The 18,201-nt window shown below is 41.8% G+C and overlaps 1 protein-coding gene across 1 annotated transcript in view; it reads left to right on the top strand.

The window, feature by feature from the left end:
- Positions 1 to 17,889, top strand: part of LOC135547560 (TGF-beta receptor type-2-like) — a 30,823-nt gene extending 12,934 nt beyond the window's left edge. The window contains exons 4-10 of the mRNA XM_064976669.1: positions 7,945 to 8,108; positions 8,379 to 8,633; positions 9,161 to 9,337; positions 11,259 to 11,510; positions 12,071 to 12,212; positions 12,327 to 12,454; positions 14,126 to 17,889. Of these exons, the coding sequence (XP_064832741.1) occupies positions 7,945 to 8,108; positions 8,379 to 8,633; positions 9,161 to 9,337; positions 11,259 to 11,510; positions 12,071 to 12,212; positions 12,327 to 12,454; positions 14,126 to 14,371 (1,364 nt within the window). The 3' untranslated portion in view covers positions 14,372 to 17,889. The remainder of the gene's footprint in view (positions 1 to 7,944; positions 8,109 to 8,378; positions 8,634 to 9,160; positions 9,338 to 11,258; positions 11,511 to 12,070; positions 12,213 to 12,326; positions 12,455 to 14,125) is intronic.
- Positions 17,890 to 18,201: the final 312 nt, after the last annotated feature.

Here is an 18,201-nt window from a genome sequence, read left to right as displayed (position 1 = left end):
ATTAAGTAGCATTGTTTAAAGTGGCTAGTGATATATTTTTTACATCAATTTTCATTATTAAAGTGGCTGGAGTTGAGTCAGTGTGTTGGCAGCAGCCACTCAATGTTTGTGGTGGCTGTTTAACAGTCTGATGGCCTTGAGATAGAAGCTGTTTTTCAGTCTCTCGGTCCCTGCTTTGATGCACCTGTACTGACCTCGCCTTCTGGATGATAGCAGGGTGAACAGGCAGTGGCTCGGGTGGTTGTTGTCCTTGATGATCTTTATGGCCTTCCTGTGACATCGGGTGGTGTAGGTGTCCTGGAGGGCAGGTAGTTTGCCCCCTCTGCTGGTTGAAGACAGCAGAGGTGTATTTAGAGGGCAAGTTGGTCATGATATCATCAGGACGTTATGTCCTGTGAGGGAAGCGGTGAGGGGACATAACGTGGTTATGGATTTAGGTTATGGATTTAGGGTTGTACCTGGTAGGTTCCTTGATCATTTGTGTGAGATTGAGGGCATCTAGTTTAGATTGTGGTGTTAATTAAGCAAGTCCCAATTTAGGTCACCTAACAGTACGAACTCTGAAGATAGATGGGGGGCAATCAATTCACATATGGTGTCCAGGGTACAGCTAGGGGCTGAAGGGGGTCTATAACAAGCGGCAACAGTGAGAGACTTGTTTCTGGAAAGGTTGATTTTTAAAAGTAGAAGCTCGAATAGGTTTGGATAGTATGACAGAACTCTGCAGGCTATCTCTGCAGTAGATTGCAACTCCTCCCCCTTTGGGAGTTCTATCATGTCGGAAAATGTTGTAGTTAGGGATGGACATTTCTGGATTTTTGGTGGCCTTCCAAAGCCAGGATTCAGACACGGCTAGGACATCCGGGTTGGCAGAGTGTTCTAAAGCAGTGAATAAAACAAACTTCGGGAGGAGGCTTCTAATGTTAACATGCATGAAACCAAGGCTTTTACGGTTACAGAAGTCAACAAATGAGAAAGCCTAGGGAATGGGAGTGGTGCTGGGGGCTAGAGGGCCTGGGTTAGACTTTACATCACCAGAGAAACAGAGGAGGAGGAGAATAAGGGTATGGCTAAAGGCTATAAAAACTGTTTGTCTCATGCGTTCGGAACAGAGAGTAAAAGGAGCAGATTTCTGGGCGTGGAAGAATAGATGAAAGAATAGAGGCACCAGTTTAGCCAGGTGAGGTGACCGCATGTATGGGGGGGTGGAACAAAAGGTCTATCTAAGGCATATTGGGGAGGGCTAGGGGCTCTACTGTGAAATAAGACAATAACCACAGAGACAAAGACAATATTATGGCAAGAACAGCTCAAACAAGCAAAGAGAACTGACAGTCCATCATTACTTTAAGACATGAAGGTCAGTCCATCCGGAAAATGTCAAGAAATCCGTAATGTTTCTTCAATCACATTCGCAAAAACCAACAAACGCTATGATGTAACTGGCTCTCATGAGGACCGCCACAGGAAAGGAAGACCACAGAGTTACCTCTGCTGCAGAGGATACATTTATTAGAGTTACAAGCCTCAGAAATTGCAGCCCAAATAATTGCTTCAGAGAGTTCAAGTTACAGACACATCTCAACATCAACTGTTCAGAAGAGACTGCGTGAATCAGTTCTTTTTGGTCTATTTGCTGCAAAGAAACCACTTCTAAAGGACATGTGACGTAGAAGTCCGTCACTGGCCGCGGGCAGCATTTGGTTCTTTAACGCACACACATATTCATCACTCCTCCCTGCGCCATTATAAGATAAGTTAACAATGTGGGTCGACACACAAATTAACTTCTGTCTTGGTGCATGCATTTCACACTTGTCAATGTTCATATTTGAGAGATACAATAATTATTGTACTTATCAATGTTGTGGATGAGCGCATTGTTTGTTTGTTCTGTTCCTCTCTCTCCATCTCTGTAGCTTCCGGGTATGCTGGAAAAGGACCCGAGCTAAGGGAATTGGGTTGGCTTTATAGTGCCTGTCCCAAATGGCTCATAAATGCATATGGGCATATTGAAAGATATTGTCAGTAGTGATGTAATGTATTAAATGTTATGTTGGGATATTGTTTAAAACTGTGTTGCAATGTATATCCTTTAGTATGTTTAGTTCATGGAAAATGTAGGTTTCTATTGTTAATTGATTAATTAATTAGGGTTAATTGTTCTGAGGGGAGGGGCTAGCCCTACAAAAGGAGCCTCTCTTTCAGTCATGGAGAGGCAGTTTGGATTGAGCTGTGGATGGGGCAGCATTGTTTTTAAGCTGTACCATAAGGTAGACGTTGATGGCAGTACTGTTGTTTTTTTGTTCCGGAATCACTTGTAAATAAACACCTTTGCACAGAAGAACTTTTGCGGTTCCGCCATCTTTTTATTTTGATAGAGGTTAGGTTATCCAGTTTAGCCTTCTGGCCTACTCTACGTGACAGGACACCAATAATAAGAGACTTGCTTGGGCCAAGTAACATGAGCAAGGGATATTAGACCAGTGTAAATCTGTCCCCTGGTTTGAGTCCAAATTTGAGATTTTTGGTTCCAACCGCTATGTCTTTGCGAGATGCAAAGTAAGTGAATGGATGATCTCCGCATGTGTGGTTCCCACCATGAAGCATGGAGGAGGAAGTGTGATGGTGTGGGGGTGCCTTGCTGGTGACACTGTCTATGATTTATTTAGAATTTAAGGCACACTTAACCAGCATGGCTATCACAGCATTCTGCAGCGATATGCCACCCCTTGTGGTTTGCGCTTAGTGGGACTATAATTTGTTTTTCAACAGGACAATGACCCACAAATATCTAAAATATATTAACACTTTTTTGGTCACTACATGATTCCATATGTTTTAGTTCATGGTTTTGATGTCTTCACTATTATTCTACAATGTAGAAAATAGTCAAAATAAAGAGAAACCCTTGAATGAGTAAGTGTGTCCAAACTTTTGACTGGTACTGTAAGTATTCACACCCCTGAGTCAATACAATGTAGAAGCACTTTGGTGGTGATTACAGCTTTAAGCCATCTTATGTATCAGCTTTACACATCTGGATTTGAGGATTTTCTCCCAATCTTCCTTGAAGATTTTCTGGAGCTCTGTTAAATTAGATGGGGAGCGGCGGTGAACAGCAATCTTCAGGTATTTCCACAGATTTTCAATGGGATTCAAGTTTGGGCTTTGGCTGGACCATCATGGACTTTCACATTCTTGTTCCAAAGCCATTCCAGCATTGCTTTAGCTGTATGCTTGGGGTCCAGTCTAAGGTTGTTTGCATTCTGAAGCAGGTTCCCATCAAGGAGTTGCCTGTATTTGGCTCCATTCATTGTTCCCTCATCCTTACCAGTGTCCCTGCCGCTGAAAAGCATCCCCATAGCATGATACTGCCACAACCATGCTTCACGGGAGGGATGGCGTTAGACAGGTGATGAGCTGTGTCTGGCTTTCTCCAAAAGAGAGTTACATTTGTCTCATCAGACCACAGAATATTTTGCTCTGAGTCTTTCACGTGCCTTTAAACTCCAGGCATACTGTCACGTGCCTTTAAACTCCAGGCATACTGTCACGTGCCTCCAGGCATACTGTCAACCTTTAAACCAGGCATACTGTCACGTGCCTTTAAACTCCAGGCATACTGTCATGTGCCTTTAAACTCCAGGCATACTGTCATGTGCCTTTAAACTCCAGGCATACTGTCATGTGCCTTTAAACTCCAGGCATACTGTCATGTGCCTTTAAACTCCAGGCATACTGTCATGTGCCTTTAAACTCCAGGCATACTGTCACGTGCCTTTAAACTCCAGGCATACTGTCATGTGCCTTTAAACTCCAGGCATACTGTCATGTGCCTTTAAACTCCAGGCATACTGTCATGTGCCTTTAAACTCCAGGCATACTGTCATGTGCCTTTAAACTCCAGGCATACTGTCATGTGCCTTTAAACTCCAGGCATACTGTCATGTGCCTTTAAACTCCAGGCATACTGTCACGTGCCTTTAAACTCCAGGCATACTGTCATGTGCCTTTAAACTCCAGGCATACTGTCATGTGCCTTTAAACTCCAGGCATACTGTCATGTGCCTTTAAACTCCAGGCATACTGTCATGTGCCTTTAAACTCCAGGCATACTGTCATGTGCCTTTAAACTCCAGGCATACTGTCACTCCAGTGCCTTTAAACTCCAGGCATACTGTCATGTGCCTTTAAACTCCAGGCATACTGTCACGTGCCTTTAAACTCCAGGCATACTGTCATGTGCCTTTAAACTCCAGGCATACTGTCATGTGCCTTTAAACTCCAGGCATACTGTCATGTGCCTTTAAACTCCAGGCATACTGTCATGTGCCTTTAAACTCCAGGCATACTGTCAAACTCCAGGCATACTGTCATTTTAAACTCCAGGCATACTGTCATGTGCCTTTAAACTCCAGGCATACTGTCATGTGCCTTTAAACTCCAGGCATACTGTCATGTGCCTTTAAACTCCAGGCATACTGTCATGTGCCTTTAAACTCCAGGCATACTGTCATGTGCCTTTAAACTCCAGGCATACTGTCATGTGCCTTTAAACTCCAGGCATACTGTCATGTGCCTTTAAACTCCAGGCATACTGTCATGTGCCTTTAAACTCCAGGCATACTGTCACGTGCCTTTAAACTCCAGGCATACTGTCACGTGCCTTTAAACTCCAGGCATACTGTCACGTGCCTTTAAACTCCAGGTGCATTTAAACTGGCATACTCACGTGCCTTTAAACTCCAGGCATACTGTCATGTGCCTTTAAACTCCAGGCATACTGTCATGTGCCTTTAAACTCCAGGCATACTGTCATGTGCCTTTAAACTCCAGGCATACTGTCATGTGCCTTTAAACTCCAGGCATACTGTCATGTGCCTTTAAACTCCAGGCATACTGTCATGTGCCTTTAAACTCCAGGCATACTGTCATGTGCCTTTAAACTCCAGGCATACTGTCACGTGCCTTTAAACTCCAGGCATACTGTCACGTGCCTTTAAACTCCAGGCATACTGTCACGTGCCTTTAAACTCCAGGCATACTGTCAAAACTCCAGGCATACTGTCACTCCAGGCATGCCTTTAAACTCCAGGCATACTGTCACGTGCCTTTAAACTCCAGGCATACATACTCACGTGCCTTTAAACTCCAGGCATACTGTCAAACTCCAGGCATACTGTGCACTTTAAACTCCAGGCATACTGTCATGTGCCTTTAAACTCCAGGCATACTGTCACGTGCCTTTAAACTCCAGGCATACTGTCATGTGCCTTTAAACTCCAGGCATACTGTCACGTGCCTTTAAACTCCAGCATACTTTAAACTCCAGGCATACTGTCACGTGCCTTTAAACTCCAGGCATACTGTCATGTGCCTTTAAACTCCAGGCATACTGTCACGTGCCTTTAAACTCCAGGCATACCAGTGCCTTTAAACTCCAGGCATACTGTCATGTGCCTTTAAACTCCAGGCATACTGTCATGTGCCTTTAAACTCCAGGCATACTGTCATGTGCCTTTAAACTTTAAACTCCAGGCATACTGTCATGTGCCTTTAAACTCCAGGCATACTGTCATGTGCCTTTAAACTCCAGGCATACTGTCATGTGCCTTTAAACTCCAGGCATACTGTCATGTGCCTTTAAACTCCAGGCATACTGTCATGTGCCTTTAAACTCCAGGCATACTGTCATGTGCCTTTAAACTCCAGGCATACTGTCACGTGCCTTTAAACTCCAGGCATACTGTCACGTGCCTTTAAACTCCAGGCATACTGTCACGTGCCTTTAAACTCCAGGCATAAACTTCACGTGCCTTTAAACTCCAGGCATAAACTCCAGGCATACTGTCACGTGCCTTTAAACTCCAGGCATACTGTCACGTGCCTTTAAACTCCAGGCATACTGTCACGTGCCTTTAAACTCCAGGCATACTGTCACGTGCCTTTAAACTCCAGGCATACTGTCACGTGCCTTTAAACTCCAGGCATACTGTCACGTGCCTTTAAACTCCAGGCATACTGTCACGTGCCTTTAAACTCCAGGCATACTGTCATGTGCCTTTAAACTCCAGGCATACTGTCACTCCAGGCATACTGTCACGTGCCTTTAAACTCCAGGCATACTGTCACGTGCCTTTAAACTCCAGGCATACTGTCATGTGCCTTTAAACTCCAGTACTGTCATGTGCTTTAAACTCCAGGCATACTGTCACGTGCCTTTAAACTCCAGGCATACTGTCATGTGCCTTTAAACTCCAGGCATACTGTCATGTACTGTCTTTAAACTCCAGGCATACTGTCATGTGCCTTTAAACTCCAGGCATACTGTCATGTGCCTTTAAACTCCAGGCATACTGTCAGGCATACTGTCATGTGCCTTTAAACTCCAGGCATACTGTCATGTGCCTTTAAACTCCAGACATACTGTCATGTGCCTTTAAACTCCAGGCATACTGTCATGTGCCTTTAAACTCCAGGCATACTGTCATGTGCCTTTAAACTCCAGGCATACTGTCACGTGCCTTTAAACTCCAGACATACTGTCATGTGCCTTTAAACTCCAGACATACTGTCATCTCCAGACATACTGTCATGTGCCTTTAAACTCCAGTCATGTGCCTTTAAACTCCAGGCATACTGTCATGTGCCTTTAAACTCCAGGCATACTGTCATGTTTAAACTCCAGGCATACTGTCACGTGCCTTTAAACTCCAGACATTCAAACTCCAGGCATACTGTCATGTGCCTTTAAACATACTCCAGGCATACTGTCATGTCAAACTCCAGGCATACTGTCACGTGCCTTTAAACTAAACTCCAGGCATACTGTCATGTGCCTTTAAACTCCAGGCATACTGTCACGTGCCTTTAAACTCCAGACATACTGTCATGTGCCTTTAAACTCCAGGCATACTGTCATGTGCCTTTAAACTCCAGGCATACTGTCACGTGCCTTTAAACTCCAGACATACTGTCATGTGCCTTTAAACTCCAGGCATACTGTCATGTGCCTTTAAACTCCAGGCATACTGTCACGTGCCTTTAAACTCCAGGCATACTGTCATGTGCCTTTTTCTCAGGAGTGGATTCCATTTGGCCACTCTCCCATAAAGCCAAGATTGGTGAAGTGCTGTAGAGACCTTTGTCCTTCTGGCAGGTTCTGTCATACCAGCTAAGGAACTCTGTCGTTCTGTCAGAGTTGTCATTGGGTTCTTGGTCACCTCCTTGACCAAGGTCCTTCTTGCCTGGTTGCTCATTTTGGTCAGACGGCCAGCTCTATGCAGAGTGGGTAGTTATGTATTTTTCTCAATTTCCCAGTGATGGAGACCATTGTGCTTTTGGAAACTTCACTATTATTAAACTTGTTTTATACCCTTCCCCAGATATATGCCTCATCACAATCCTAATTCGGAGATCTACTGACTGTTCCTTGGACTTCATGGTATAATTTATGCTTTGACATACACTGTCAACTATGGGACCCAAAATAGACAGGTGTGTTCTTTTCTAAATCTTGTCCAAACAATTTAATTGGCCACAGGTGGACTCCAATCAAGTTGTAGTGACATCTCAAGGAAGATCAAAGGAAATTGGATGCACCTGAGCTCAATTTTGAGTGTCATAGCAAAGGGGTGTGAATACTTATGTAAATGAGATATTTCTGCATTTAATTTTCAATAAATTTGCACAATTAAAAAAAAACATGTTTTCGCATCTTCATTATAGGATATTGTGTGTAGATGGGTGAGAGAAAAAAAAATATTTAATCAATTTTGAATTCAGGCTATTAAACAACAAGATGTGGAATAAGTCAAGGGGTATGAATACTTTCTGAAGGCACTTTAAATACTACAAAATGTAGTAGTAGTAGTAATGTTGTATACTTACCTATGATCAGATTCCATGTTGTCTTCACTGTGTTTTTAACTGTGTCCTCAGGTTTTTCCAAGCTCAAGAGTAAAGATGTGATCCCAGTGGTAGTGATCAGCCTGGTCCCTCCCTTCTTAGTGGCTATCATTGCTTCCATGGCTTTCTACCTGTATCGTACCAAACAGCCCAGCAAGCAGCCCAAAGACTGGGCTCCCAAACGCACACACTACAAGGTGGGTGGAACACTGAAAAATATAATAGCTTCCAATTAGTTATTGTGTGTCCCAACTGGCACCCAACAACATAGTGCACTCCTTTTGACCAGAGCCCATAGGTCCCTGGTCAAAAGTAGTGCACTATGTAGGGAATAGAGTGCTATTTGGGACACAACCATAACAAACTGGAAGCAATAAAAAGCTGTCAACTAAAATCCCCTATTGGATGGGTTGCTAAAGGCGACTTGATACATAACTACAAATATAGTTAATTCATTCATTCACCAGGCCTTAGACATCCCGGAGGGACTTAGTGGGGACGTCATCACCAGTGGTGAGGACTGCCATGGCAAACGGTCAGCCATCAATGGCGACACCACCTCTGACATGTGTCCTGTCCGGGCCTATAACTTCAACCACAACATGGAGCAGCTGCCTATCCAGCTGGAAGCCTTGGTGGGGAAGGGTCGCTTCGCTGAGGTGTGGCGGGCCAAGCTCCACCACCAGGCCGCGGGTTCTCTGTACGAGACAGTGGCAGTGAAGGTGAGGGTTCTTACCTCTCCCCTGTTTTGTTTTCCCTCTCCCTAAATGGCACCATATTCCCTATGTAACGCACTGCTTTTGACGCTCTGGTCAAAAGTAGTACACTGTGTAGGAAGTAGGTTGTAATTAGGTACACAACATTTGTTTTCCCTCTCCCATTAAAAAAAAATTACTATTCTCTAACGTGTTCTGGATGAATGAATACCTTATTGTCCATTTAGGGGAAATTTGTCTATACACAAAAACACAAGACATATAACACTTCACTTATGTGCAACACATATCAAAGGACAAACTTTAGACAGACATATACTTTAGATGAATACTGTAAGTGTGGGTTTGCTTTATAGTCCGTCTGTGTTTAGGAATCTGATGCTGTTTGGAATAAATTATTTGCATCCCGGTTTGTTCTGCAGAGTGGGGTTTTGAGTGTTGGCTGGACTGTACCATTTTATATTGGTCGTTCAGAGGGTGTGTGCTGTCTTTATTGATGTGATATAACACTTTGAATACATTTTGATTTGAAGATCTTCCCGTCTGTGGAGTATGTGTCCTGGAGTAAGGAGAGGGCCATCTTCTCTGACGCCAACCTGGAGCACGACAATGTGGTTAAATTCCTGACAGCAGAGGAGCGAGGGCCCTCCGGCTCCCCTCAGAGGCAGTACTGGCTGGTCATGGCCTATCACAGCCTTGGGAACCTGCAGGTATGTTTATCTTTGTCAGTGGTGTAAAGTCCTTAAGTAAAAATACCTTAAACTACTACTTAAGTTGTTTTTTAGGGTATCTGTACATTACTTTACTATTTATATTTTTCATAGGGGGTACATATATTTTAGATATTTTTTACTTTACTCCACTACATTCTTAAAGAAAATCATGTACCATACATTTCCCCTGACACCCAAAAGTACTGGTTACAAATTGAATGCTTAGCAGGACAGAAAAATTGTCCATTTCACACACTTATCAAGAGAACAAATTGCAAAAATCACTGATGTTGGAGACTTTTATCTCCCTCACCAACTTCAAACATCTGCTATCTGAGCAGCTAACCGATCGCTGCAGCTGTACATAGTCTATCGTTAAATAGCCCACCCATTTTTACCTACCTCATCCCCATACTGTTTTTATTTATTTACTTTTCTGCTCTTTTGCACACCAATATCTCTACCTGTACATGACCATCTGATCATTTATCACTCCAGTGTTAATCTGCAAAACTGTAATTATTCGCCTACCTCCTCATGCCTTTTGCACACAATGTATATAGACTCCCTTTTTTTCTACTGTGTTATTGACTTGTTAATTGTTTACTCCATGTGTAACTCTGTGTTGTCTGTTTACACTGCTATGCTTTATCTTGGCCAGGTCGCAGTTGCAAATGAGAACTTGTTCTCAACTAGCCTACCTGGTTAAATAAAGGTGAAATAAATAAAATAAAAACATCCCTGGTCATCCCTCCTGCCTTTGATCTGGCGGACTCACTAAACACAAATGCTTAGTTTGTAAATGATGTGTGAGTGTTGGAGTGTGCCCCTGGCTAGCCGTAAATGTAAAAAAAAACGAGAAAATTGTGCTGTCTGGTGTCAGGGAAAAATTACATACTTACCTGATTTGTTTGATATTAATAGTAAACGGTTATATTTTTAATTAAGAATAAGACTGGCCTGCTAATACTGAGTTTTACGGTGTCTACTCTAGCTTCCTGCAGTTAGTCTGGGCGTCTGGTCAAGGAAATGGGTTTTACTAGGGATAGCATTAGCTCACAATAAGTTGGTGATAAAAATCTAAAAGCTGGCATTCTATAGACAAGATGTGGTGTGTGTGACCCAAGATAGAGAGAGCCTGGAAGAGTTTAGAATGATGCCTCATTGTCTCATCTTCCTGGCATTTGTGAAACTAAGCCGTGTTGGAAGTAAAACAACATCCTGTGAAGATAACCTGGAGGTGGACCAAGGTGGCTTATGGGAATGGTAGAAATGACTGACTGAGCATTTAGGTCCTATATAAGATCTGTTTTTTCATTATCAGTTAAGCTCTTGGCAACACAACTTAGTGTGCGGTCAACGGTTTCATTATTGCAATAATTAATCGGTGTTGAATAAATATGATTGTTTGAATAATTGTCCAAGTCTCTCTTAGTAGTGAAATTTCCACTACACTGTTTTTTTTTAATATAAGGAATTTCAAATCATTTATACCTTTACTTTTGAAACTTATATTTTAGCAATTACATGTACTTTTGATACGTAAGTAGATTTAAAACCAAATACTTTTAGACTTTTACTCAAGTAGGATTTTACTGGGTGACTTTCACTTTTACTTGAATCAGTTTCTATTAAGGTATCTTTACTTTTACTCAAGTTTGACAATTGGGTACTTCTTCCACTGCTGGTCTTTGTTTTGGTTATTGCTTAGTTGATTGAGGCCAGGATCCAATCGAAGTGACGTGGTCAACAAGCGTATTGCATTTGACTTCTAAAAGTAATTTACTCTTAAGCCGATATCCGCAGCGTTTGCCATGAATGTGATCTCTGTGAACGTTGGAGAAATTGCCTTTAAAAGGCTAAAGGGCGACTTGACACAAAAATAGATTTCATTTATTCATCCATCCATTCATTTCAGGACTTCCTGACAGGCCACGTGTTGAGCTGGGCTGAGCTTTGTGCTATGGCTGGGTCGGTGGCTCAAGGATTGGCCCACCTTCATAGTGATACCACCCTCTGTGGGATCCCCAAGGTGCCTGTGGCCCACCGCGATCTGAAGAGCAGCAACATCGTGGTGAAGAGCAGAAGAGAGTGTGCCCTCTGTGACTTTGGTCTGGCTCTGAGGCTGGACCTCTCACTCACCGTGGATGACTTTGCCAACAGTGGCCAGGTAAGGTGGAACAGGTGTAATGTTCATTGTAGTCGCTAAGGGAACGAGGTATCAGTGTTCTACTCTAGCTACAGCAACTATAAAGTAGGCCTGCATGCTGCCTTCTGACACAACTACTGTATCTGTGAAAATTCTTACAGAAAATAACAATATATTAAATCGTAGAGTCCTGGTTGAATGCCACCTTAAATAAAAACTACGCTATATGAATGAAAATTGTATTATAATGCGGTGCTAAAACCAAAATGATGTTTAATGTACAGATGTAGGATCTTAAAGTAAGCCAATTTGTTACAACAGGATAATAATGCTGTAGCAAAAGGACATTTTAACTATTATGTTGATTATAAATAATGGACATTTCTGTCTGGGTTGATACATTTTTCAAATGGGAAAATCAAGTCTGAAATTTCACAGAGGAAATTACAAACTTCAGAAGCATTTTTAAACCTCAAATAAACTACAAGTTTAAAATGTCCTGCATTGTAGGACAGTTCTCCTGCAACAGGGTGATCAAATTTATATCTACATCTGTAATGTCCCTGTCCCTTGTTGTCCAGGTGGGGACAGCTCGCTACATGGCCCCTGAGGTGTTGGAGTCTAGGGTGAATCTGGAGGATCTGGAGGCCTTTAAACAGATGGATGTCTACTCCATGGCCCTGGTCCTCTGGGAAATGGTTTCCCGCTGCGAAGTCATAGGGGGTACATTAAGCTATTCTACTACAGTGAATCGGGGTAAACGTTTGTAACTCAGACTTTGATTAAAGTAACATAGACTGTGTAGAATATATGACAGTGTTTCCTGTATTTTCATAGAGGTGAAGAGTTATGAGCCGCCCTTTGGCTCTAAGGTGTGTGACCAGCCGTGTGTGGACAGCATGAGGGACCTGGTCCTGAGGGACAGGGGCAGACCTGAGATACCCCCCAGCTGGACAACACATCAGGTACACTGTGTTGTGTGTGAATGGTGAGGGAACTGGGAAGTCAGCACTCCTCTGCCCACTGAGGCCGGTATTAAATACGAGCGCTCTCGTCGATAATGCGGCTGTTGAAGGAAATGTAATATATTACTTCCATCAGTTTACTTCCTGTATAGTACCAATCAAAACACCAGTCTCAACATCAACAGTGAAGAGGTGACTCCGGGATGCTGGCCATCTAGGCAGAGTTCCTCTGTCCAGTGTCTGTGTTCTTCTGACCATCTTAATCTTTCAATTGGAAAATTATACATTTGGATTAGCTAACACAACGTGCCTTGTTTTTGAAAGAAAAGCTATTTTTTTGTCCATTAAAATAACATCAAATTGCTCAGAAATACAGTGTCCACATTACTAATGCTGTAAATGACCATTGTAGCTGGAAACGGCTGATTTTTAATGGAATATCTACATAGGCCCATTATCAGCAACCATTACTCTGGTGTTCCAATGGCACGTAGTGTTAGCTAATCTAAATGTATAATTTTTAAAGGCTAATTGATCATTAGAAAACCCTTTTGTAATTATGTTAATAACACAGCTGAAAACTGTTGTGCTGTCCTTCTTTAGACTTGTTGAGTATCTGGAGCATTAGCATTTGTGTGTTCGATTACAGGCTCAAAATGGCCAGAAACAAAGCACTTTCTTCTGAAACTCGTTAGCAAAAACACCCGTCTCAACGTCACCAGTAAAGAGGCAACTGCAGGATTCTGGCCTTCTAGGCAGAGTTGCAAAAAAAGCCATATCTCAGACTGGCCAATAAAAAGATTAAGATGGGCAAAAGAACACAGACACTGGACAGAGGAACTCTGCCTAGATGGCCAGCATCCCGGAGTCGCCTCTTCACTGTTGATGTTGAGACTGGTGTTTTGATGGGTACTATTTAATGAAGCTGGCAGTTGAGGACTTGTGAGGCATCTGTTTCTCAAACTAGACACTCAAATGTACTTTTCCTCTTGCTCAGTTGTGCCACGAGGCCTCCCACTCCTCTTTCTAGTCTGGTTAGAGCCAGTTTATACTGTTCTGTGAAGGGAGTCGTACACAGCGTTGTACGAGATCTTCAGTTTCTTGGCAATTTCTCTCATGGAATAGCCTTTATTTCTCAGAACAAGACTGACGAGTTTCAGAAGAAAGTTCTTCTGTTTCTCGCCATTTTGAGCCTGTAATCGAACCCACAAATGCTGATGCTCCAGATACTTAACTAGTCTAAAGACCAGTTTTATTCAGAACAACAGTTTTCAGCTGTGCTAACATAACTGCAAAAGGGTTTTCTAATGATTCATTTGTCTATTAAAATTATAAACTTGGATTAGCTAACACAACATGCCATTAGAACACAGGACTGATGGTTGCCGATAATGGGCCTCTGTACACCTATGTAGATATTCCATTCAAAATCAGCCATTACCAGCTACAATAGTCATTTACAACATTAAACAGTGCCTACAATGTATTTCTGGTCAATTTGATGTTATTTTAATGGACAAATTTGCTTTTCTTTCGAAAACAAGGACATTTCTATGTGAAAACAAACTTTTGAACGGTTGAGTATATATATATTTTTTTTACTTTTACTTTCTGTATTGACTAAATAGTCAATGAATCAAACCTTCCTGGTCCTACTCTTCCCTACTGTAGGGTATGGATCTTCTGTGCGCCACCATCAATGAGTGTTGGGACCACGACCCAGAGGCCAGGCTCACAGCCCACTGTGTGGTGGAGCGCTTTGGAAGTCTAGAAGAGGAGATGGAGCAGAAGGGGTTAGACACTATCAACAGCCAGAACAACCATCAGGGTCCTCCCTCTGGCATCTTCCCTGACTGTGACGTGGACCCTTTGACCCCTGAAACAGACACAGAGGGACCCTCATCCCTGGGCCACTGACCAAGATAATATAAGGATCACCAGAAAGAGACATTTCTGTATGATAGATTGATGGCACTCTACCCTAACAACAAAAGAAAAGGGACACATTTTTGTATGATATATTGTTTAATTTGAAGGAGCTGGTCTCCTGTTTGATTTGTGTAATATAGCCTTTATGAAGTGTCTTACGAATGCACTTATGAACTTGTGACACTGAAGAGTTCTTTCTGCCCCTTGGAAAGTTTTGTGCACAGGATTCAGGGAAGAGAGCAAACTGGCATACCACTAATTATCATCCCAATTTAACGTGTACATTTGACCAATAACTAAAAAAGCAGATCAGTTTCCAAATCTGAAGTACAAAAATCCTGTAGTGAATGTTGACATGTATGCGTCACTAATGGCACCCTGTTCCTTACTACTGTTGACCAGAGCCCTATTGCTCTGCTATATACAGGGACTAAGGTGCTGTTTGGGAGGCAACAATGGTTGTTATTTGCTACAGTACAGACAGCACTATATTTTGTGACAATCTCCATTGGTATTCCAGCTATTTAAATTGGTCCTCTTTCCAATTGGAGAGAATTTACCTTTCAAGAATGATTCCATACCACATTTTGTCTTCTTCTCAAATGAACTGTTCCATTGCCTTCTTAGTGTGTAGCCTCAAAAGCCCTATTTATACATGCCGCTTACATGCGTTCTTCGTCCTGATCTTCTCCAGTCTTGCCAGTTTACACTTACAAGATCTGATCAAAATCAGTAAACAACGAGTCTTTTAATAATCTACACATGTCTAACAATGTGGGCACAATCAAAATGAGTCAAGATTAGGACAAAGGGCACATGTTAAAACCAGGTATGAAGTGGCTAAAGAGCAGTGTGGTCCTCGTTCTGCCAGTATGTGTCCCAAATGCCACTAGGCTCTGGTCAAAAGTAGTGCACTATATAGGGATTAGGGTGCCATTTGTGATGCACACGAGAGTTATCTCAGAGCTGAGGGGTTTGTATTTTTCTTAACCACAAGCTGCTGCGACTGTGAATGGTGAATATTAATAGACTAGGGACCACAACACACAAACTAGCATGGAGAAATGTCCTTTTTAAGATGAAAGAAAGCCAAAGAGCATTTAATGATTCCTTTGAACTAATAGCTGCACACATACACATGTTTGGGTCACTTAGAAATGTCCTTGTTTTTGAAAGAAAAGCTATTTTTTGTACATTAAAATAACATTAAATTCAGAATTAGAATTACAGTGTAGACGTTGGTAATGTTGTAAATGACTATTGTAGCTGGAAAAGGCAGATTTTTAATGGAATATCTACAGAGGCCCATTATCAGCAATCATCACTCCGGTGTTCCAATGACACGTTGTGTTAGCTAATACAAGTTTATCATTTTATAAGGCTAATTGATCATTAGAAAACCCTTTTGCAATCATGTTAGCACAGCTGAAAACGGTTGTGCTGTTTAAAAAAGCAATAAAACGGACCTTCTTTAGACTAGTTGAGAATCTGGAGCATCAGCATTTATGGGTTCGATTACAGGCTCAAAATGTCCAGGAACAACGTACTTTATTCTGAAATGCATCAGTCTATTCTTGTTCTGAGAAATTAAGGCTATTCTATGCGAGAAATTGCCAAGAAACTGAAGATCTCGTATAACGCTGTGTATTACTCCCTTCACAGAACAGTGCAAACTGTCTCTAGCCAGAATAGAAAGAGGAGTGGGAGGCCCCAGTGCACAACTGAGCAAGAGAACAAGTACATTAGAGTGTCTAGTTTGAGAAACAGATGCCTCACAAGTCCTCAAATGGTAGCGTCATTAAATAGTACCCGCAAAACACCAGTCTCAACGTCAACAGTGAAGAGCCGACTCCGGGATGCTGGCCTTCTAGGCAGAGTTTCTCTGTCTTAATCTTTTCTTTTTATTGGCCAGTCTGAGATATGGCTTTTTCTTTGCATCTCTTCCTAGAAAGCCAGCATCCCGGAGTCACCTCTTCACTGTTGATGTTGAGACTGGTGTTTTGCGGGTACTATTTAATGAAACTGCCAATTGAGGACTTGTGAGGTGTCTGTTTCTCAAACTAGACACTCCAACGTACTTGTCCTCTTAATTGTGCACCGGGGCCTCCCATTCCTCTTTCTATTCTATTTGCACTGTTCTGTGAAGGGAGTAATACACAGCATTGTTCGAGATATTCAATTTCTTGGCAATTTCTCTCATGGAATAGCCTTCATTTCTCAGAACAAGACTGACGAGTTTCAGAAGAAAGTGCTTTGTTTCTGGACAATTTGAGCCTGTAATCAAACCCACAAATGCTGATGCTCCAGATACTCAACTAGTCTAAAGAAGGTCATTTTAATCTTTAATCAGAACAACTGTTTTCAGCTGTGCTAACATGATTGCAAAAGGGTTTTCTAATGATCAATTAGCCTTATAAAATGATAAACTTGTATTAGCTAACACAATGTGTCATTGGAACACCGGAGTGATGATTGCTGATAATGGGCCTCTGTACGCCTATGTAGATATTCCATTAAAAATCTGCCTTTTCCAGCTACAATAGTCATTTACAACATTAACAATGTCTGCACTGAATTTCTGATCAATTTGATGTTATTTTAATGGACAAAAGAAAATAGCTTTTCTTTCAAAAACAAAGACATTTCTAAGTGACCCCAAACCTTCAACGGTAGTGTATGTATGTATGTATGTATGTATGTATGTATGTATGTATGTATAATTTAAAGCTATTGCATACAACTGCATTGATTGTCAAGATGTTTTTTATGTGAAGTAGTTGCTGCCTTCATCCATTTACTAAGATAAAATTATATTTGTTTCAGTCAAATCCTATGTCTGACCATTAATAAGGAGGGTATGACCTATTTTAATGTACAACATTGAACTCACAGTGAGTGGGACTGCTGTCCCAGACAGCCTGGTATGAGATTCTCAGATCTACACCAATTCAATGACTCTCTTGCTTCAAAGGTAACAATAAAGTCGTCCATCACACTAACCATGCGGACTCAATATACAGGAATTGGTGTAGATTCTATTAAGCCATTAAGATCAAAAGACTTTCCTCTGAGAAGCAAATGTTTGGGAAAGCAGCTCTCTTATTGTGAGGCATGACACGGACGTCCTCTTCAAATCATGAGCTGGGTCGTGTTCAATAGGTACAAAATGGAAGAAAATGGATTGAAATGTGGAAATACTATCTTAGACTTGTCCAATAAGAAGGGCTTGTTTTTGCTTTCCGTTCAAAAACGTTTTGCTACGGTGTGACTTAATGAACACAACCCAGTTTAACCCTCTTCCCTCGGAATGGTCAAGTTTGGGGATGCAGAGAGTAAGAACAAGGCCTTAACTATATGGCTGAATGTGTCTAACATTAATGATCTATGCAGAAGATGTTATTTGACTTCTGATAAATGACCACAGATAAATACCAAATGATTGTGAACTGGTTCCACTATCTAACATGTCGCCTATTTGTCTTATAAAATAGTTTGTATCAATCTTTTATTTTCTTCCCATTTGTGATTAAAAAAACAACACTAAACTGTCATAAAAACACACATGAAAAAGAACAAACATTCCACTGTCAAGCGGCTTTATTGGTTTGTTGTTCCGGATCCCTTATTTTAAGAGGTTGACATTGTACACGTGTCACAATATTTCAGCAAGGTGCGCAGTATAAGGCCAGGATTCAATCCGATTGTGCTTGGTCAGCTATGAGCCATTTAAAGGCCGATTGAACCAACATATGCAGCATTAACCGTGAATGCGAACCTGGGAACATTGCCTTTAAAAGGTGCATTGCTGACAAAGTGTG

Source organism: Oncorhynchus masou, chromosome 10, assembly GCF_036934945.1.
Source record: "Oncorhynchus masou masou isolate Uvic2021 chromosome 10, UVic_Omas_1.1, whole genome shotgun sequence".
NCBI classification, from domain to species: domain Eukaryota; kingdom Metazoa; phylum Chordata; class Actinopteri; order Salmoniformes; family Salmonidae; genus Oncorhynchus; species Oncorhynchus masou.
This window is presented reverse-complemented; position numbering and strand designations above follow the sequence as displayed.